The sequence below is a fragment of the Triticum aestivum genome, chromosome 1B (assembly GCF_018294505.1).
Source record: "Triticum aestivum cultivar Chinese Spring chromosome 1B, IWGSC CS RefSeq v2.1, whole genome shotgun sequence".
In the NCBI taxonomy this organism is placed as follows: Eukaryota; Viridiplantae; Streptophyta; class Magnoliopsida; order Poales; family Poaceae; genus Triticum; species Triticum aestivum.
Genome location: NC_057795.1, coordinates 453269394 through 453274477, shown reverse-complemented (window position 1 = coordinate 453274477; position 5084 = coordinate 453269394). Strand labels below are relative to the sequence as shown.

Sequence of the window (5084 nt, the reverse complement as noted above, 5' to 3'; positions counted from 1 at the left end):
CAATTTTTTTTTTGAGATGTTTTGAATTTTTCTAGTATTTTTTGCGAATTTACTGTTCACTCCGGGGCTCATCTGACTCCGGGAGCCAAAACGCCACACTCGCCTTTGGCGAGCCTACTCTCTCATGCCTTATCACTAATGCAGCAACAGGGAGAATGGAGTATTAATGAACACAATGGTTGAATTGTTTCTTCCCCAATATGACCAGAAAGCATGGTAGAGCCTTCATTTGAACAGTCTACGCACAGATTATTGCAACGACAAATCACACGCTGCAGCTGCTCATTTTTGGAAGAGGTATTGGTCGACACAGGCAATAAAATACAGCAGTGTCAATGGCAGCATATCACTGTAGCACGCATGGCACATGGAAGAGTAAGAGCATAGCAGGGTGGCAGTTCTTTATGTACCTTCTCAATATAAGATGGAAATGTCAAAATAATTTTTTTGCCTCTTAACATCCACTTCATCTGTTGTCCTGTTTACATACAAATCAATGGGGGCCCTTGGTGATTCTTGTATGCAGACACAGGAAAAAGAATCAAGGAAGCTGCACAAAAGCTACAACAACAATCTATTTCAACTAAGGCGCATGCCTTCAACGGATGTCCATTTTGAAGCTCCACATGATTTGATTTGAAGCAGCAAAATGAACATCAGTTGCTTACACGGAGTGTGGATTGCATTAACAGCACCCAAGCGCTGTATCATCATCTCACGACGTCCTGGACTGTGTTGTCGTTCAGACTTCAGAGTTTCCACAGTACCAGTACCATGTGACCTTTGATAACATTGCTGGCACAGTGGTAATGCTGCAAATGACGGACCACCTAGCTAGGATTTGAATTCCTAGGTCTTACTGGTAACACAGCCAGGCCGTCCTATTTGGATAGATCAGATATTACCATCCCAGCACCAGAAGAGTAAGATTGGTGGTACCTCATGACTTCATGAGCTTTGTCCTTGAGATCGACTGCCAACAATAATTCATCAAGCTGGCCTCAAGAATAATTGTGTAATTTTAACTTTCTTTCAACTTGCATTGGATTTTCTCTGCTTTGTCTTGGATCTTCTCCACATTGTGTTGGACTACCTCCGTGTGCTCTTGGATTTTTCTTTCATTTTCTTGGACTTTCTCCGGCATGCCTTGGATTTTCTCCGCTTTGTCAAGGATCTGCCCTGTCTTTTCTTTGATTTTCTCAGCTTTGTCAAGGATTTGCCCCGTCTTTTCTTGGATATTCTCAGCTCTATCAATTTCCCCTGGATTTTCTTGGATTTTGCCTTCCTTCTCTTGGATTTTCTCTGCTTTCTCTTGCACTCCATCGCCCTTGTCTTGCATTTTCTCTGGTTTCTCTTGAAATTCTATTGCCGGTTTATGCTTGATGCTTGCATCTAAACGTGAAACCCTTTCAACTTTACCGAGTGCATCTGATTCAACCACTCTTACGGTTTGGTTCCTCCTCAGGATCAAGACTGCATCTTTTTGTATAAGATCACTAGTGCCGCGCACTGTTCTTGCCCGACTGATGCCAAATCTTTGGCCAGCAACACCATCAATCCGAGCCATCAGCTCCAAGAGATTTCTCCTCTCACCATCCCCTGCCTCAGAGAACACCTTTCCGTTCTTCAATGGCCGTGGTGGTTTCTTGGCACCCACCAGCGGCACCAGCTCCTCCAAGGTTGCATCTGCCTCCTTTTCATCATCATCAAATGCCAATGCTGAAGTCGATTCCTTCTCTGATGCAGCAGCTCGCTTCGAGATGGTCTTCTGAACATCAACAATGGCACAAGGGTTCCCTACCACCGCCATCCCGTTCCACACCTTGGCAGACACCGCCTTGCTGATGACGACGAGCCGCTCAACAATGTCAGACATGGAAGGCCGTCGCTCCCGGCAGGACCGCACACAGCTTGCAGCCAGCGAAGCCAGGTCCCTCCGAGTGACTGGGTCGCGGGGCGGCGCCACCCGTGGGTCAAACAGCGCGACGACCTTTCCCTTGCGCAGCAGGGGCACCGCCCACTCGACGACAGAGGGCGGCGAGTACTGAACGTCGATGGCCTTGCGTCCGCTCATGATCTCCAGCAGCAGGATCCCGAAGCTGAAGACGTCGGTCTTGGTGCTGAGGCTCTCCGGGGTGACGTAGGCCGGGTCCAGGTAGCCGAGCGTGCCCGCGGGCGCCGGCGTGGCGGCATTGCCGGGGCCGCCGTCCCTCTTGGGGACGCGGAGGGCGAGGCCGAAGTCGCCTAGGTGCGCGTCGAGGTGAGCGTCGAGCAGGACGTTGGCGGACTTGACGTCGCGGTGGATGACGGCGGGCTCGGCTTCGTGGAGCGTGCGCAGCGCCCTGGCGGTCTGCAGCGCGAGGCGGACGCGGCGCGGCCAGCCGGGCGGGCGCGGGTTGGAGTGGAGCAGGTCGTAGAGCGTGCCGTTGGGCATGTACTCGACGACGAGCAGGCGCGGGCGGCGGAGCGGGTCGGGGCCGGGGCCGGGGTCGGAGTAGCCGAGGAGGTTGACGAGGCGCGGGCCGCGCACGGAGGAGAGGATGCGGATCTCATTGTCCACCTCGGCGCGGCGCGGGGAGGGGCGCTTGACGGCGACGGCGCGGCCCGAGGGGAGCACGGCCTTGTAGACGGCCCCGTGGCTGCCCCGGCCGAGCAGCGCGGCGTCGGCGAAGCAGGATGTGGCGGCCTCCAGGTCGTCGTACGCGAAGCGCTCGATCTCCGGCGCGGCGGCGGGCGGCGGCGCCGCGGCGCCGGGGCCCCTGGCGCGGCGCGAGATGGGGAGCGGCGAGATGGCCGTGATGGAGCGGCACGTCGCCGCGGACGAATCCGCCCGGCAGGAGAGGTACCCCATCCGGGGCCGGGCGGAGGCGTCGCGCGCCGCGGCCGGGGGCGGGAGGAAAGGGGATCCGAGGCGGGGAGAAGAGAGGAGAGGTGAGGAGAGGAGGAGAAGTGTGGAGTTGGAACGGTAGCGCGGAGGGGGCTGCGTGTTTTTGGAGAATGGTGGGCGCTTGGTCTCCGCGCGGCGCGGCGAGGCTGCGGGGCCCGGGTCGGACTGGCCGGACCGGCGGTGGTAACTTTTGAACCGGGACGGCGATGGACTTGCCTGATGATGTGCATGATACATACAGTGATTCGTAACTTTTTGGTTTTTTCATACATATAAAAAAATTGCCCAAAATTCACATATTTCAACCAAATACAAATATCTCATGGTTTACAAACCAGATAAAATTTAAATTGCCACAAATACATTTGAAAGAAAAAAATATTTGATACGTCTATTGGTTGCCAAGATGAGATCATGTATGCTTAACCAAATCATTTTGCAGTTGAATGTGAGTTTCCCAGTCACACATTTGATTATGAAATTCAACGAAGTGTGCAAGCGTTGCCACTCCCCCATATTCACGCACAACATTTTCACTCTGAAATTAAATATCCCTGATCGTAGATTTCACCCGCATGCTCATCCTCTAAAATCATGTTGTGCATGATCACACCAGCAATCATCACCTCACACAACTCTCGGTGCTTTAAGTTTTAGCAGGATACCGAATAATGTCCCATCGTGATTGAAGAACACCGAAAGCAAGCTCCACCTCCTTTCTAGCACTCTCTTGTGCTTGGGCAAATTTGTGCCTCTTCTCTCCTATCGGGTTGGGAATTGTCTTGGCAAGAGTGGTCTACTAAGGATAGATACCATCCCTATGGAAGATCTTGTAACTCTCCTGATAGACGATGTAACCATTATTTCTAATTAATAAAGTCCAAGTTGTTTTTCAAAGAAAAAGATAGATACCATTGAGGGAGTCCTGGATAAGGGGGTATCCGGACAGCCGGACTATATACTTTGGCTGGACTGTTGGACTATGAAGATACAAGATTGAAGACTTCGTCCCGTGTCCGGATGAGACTTTCCTTGGTGTGGAAGGCAAGCTTTGCGATTTGGATGATAGAGCTCCTTCTCTGTAACCGACTCTGTGTAACCCTAGCCCCCTCCGGTGTCTATATAAACCGAACAACAATCATACCGTAGGCTAGCTTCTAGGGTTTAGCCTCTCTGATCTCGTGGTAGATCAACTCTTGTAATACTCATATCATCAAGATCAATCAAGCAGGAAGTAGGGTATTACCTCCATAGAGAGGGCCCAAACCTGGGTAAACATCATGTCCCCAGTCTCCTGTTACCATTAGCCTTAAACGCACAGTTCGGGACCCCCTACTCGAGATTCGTCGATTTTGACACCAACATTGGTGCTTTCATTGAGAGTTCCTTTGTGTCGTCGCTGTAAGGCTCGATGGCTTCTCCAACCTTCAACAACGCCGTCCAGGGTGAGACTTTTCTCCCCGGACAGATTTTCGTGTTCGGCGGCTTCGCACTGCGGGCCAACTCGCTTGGCCATCTAGAGTAGATCGACAGCTACGCCCCTAGCCACCAGGTCAGGTTCGGAAACCTAAACTACACTGCCGACATCCGCGGAGACTTGATCTTCGACGGATTCGGGCCCATGTCAGGAGCGCCGAACGATCACACGTGCATGACTTAGATCTGTCGTCGGACAGTATTCGGGATATCGCTCCTGCCATGGCTCCGGACTTTGATCCAGAGCAGATCGTGCCACCTGAGGACGGGTGGATGGACCCTGTCACTGAGGCCGCACACCTATCGGCGTTGGAGCCGAACATAGACTCCGTTTCTAAGGAAATCTGTGTCTCCGGACCCTCGGACCTATCTTCGGTCATAGGTTCCGGACCGCGTGCATCCATACCCATCGAATCTGATTGGGCTCTAGTCATGGAATTCACCGCCGCGAATATCTTCCAGCACTCCCCTTTTGGTGATGTGCTAGGTTCATTAAGGTCTCTCTCTTTGTCAGGAGATTCCTGGCCGAACTATGTTCGGCTCGAGTGGGAAGCAGGCGACGAAGAAATTCGTCACCCACCCACCACCCACTTCATAGCCACGATCGATGATTTGACCGACGTGCTTAACTTCGACTCCGAAGACATCGATAGTATAGACGACGATGCGGGAGAAGAACAGGAACCACCGCCTACAGGACGCTGGACTGCCACCTCTTCAT

The 5084-nt window shown here is 52.5% G+C and overlaps 1 protein-coding gene across 1 annotated transcript; it reads right to left on the bottom strand.

Annotated features, from left to right (window-relative positions):
- Positions 1–420: 420 nt before the first annotated feature.
- On the bottom strand, positions 421–2963 carry LOC123130939 (serine/threonine-protein kinase-like protein At3g51990). The gene has a single exon (XM_044550731.1). The coding sequence runs from the start codon at positions 2849–2851 to the stop codon at positions 1022–1024; it is 1830 nt and encodes a 609-aa protein (XP_044406666.1). The 5' UTR covers positions 2852–2963; the 3' UTR covers positions 421–1021.
- Between the last annotated feature and the right edge of the window lie 2121 nt (positions 2964–5084).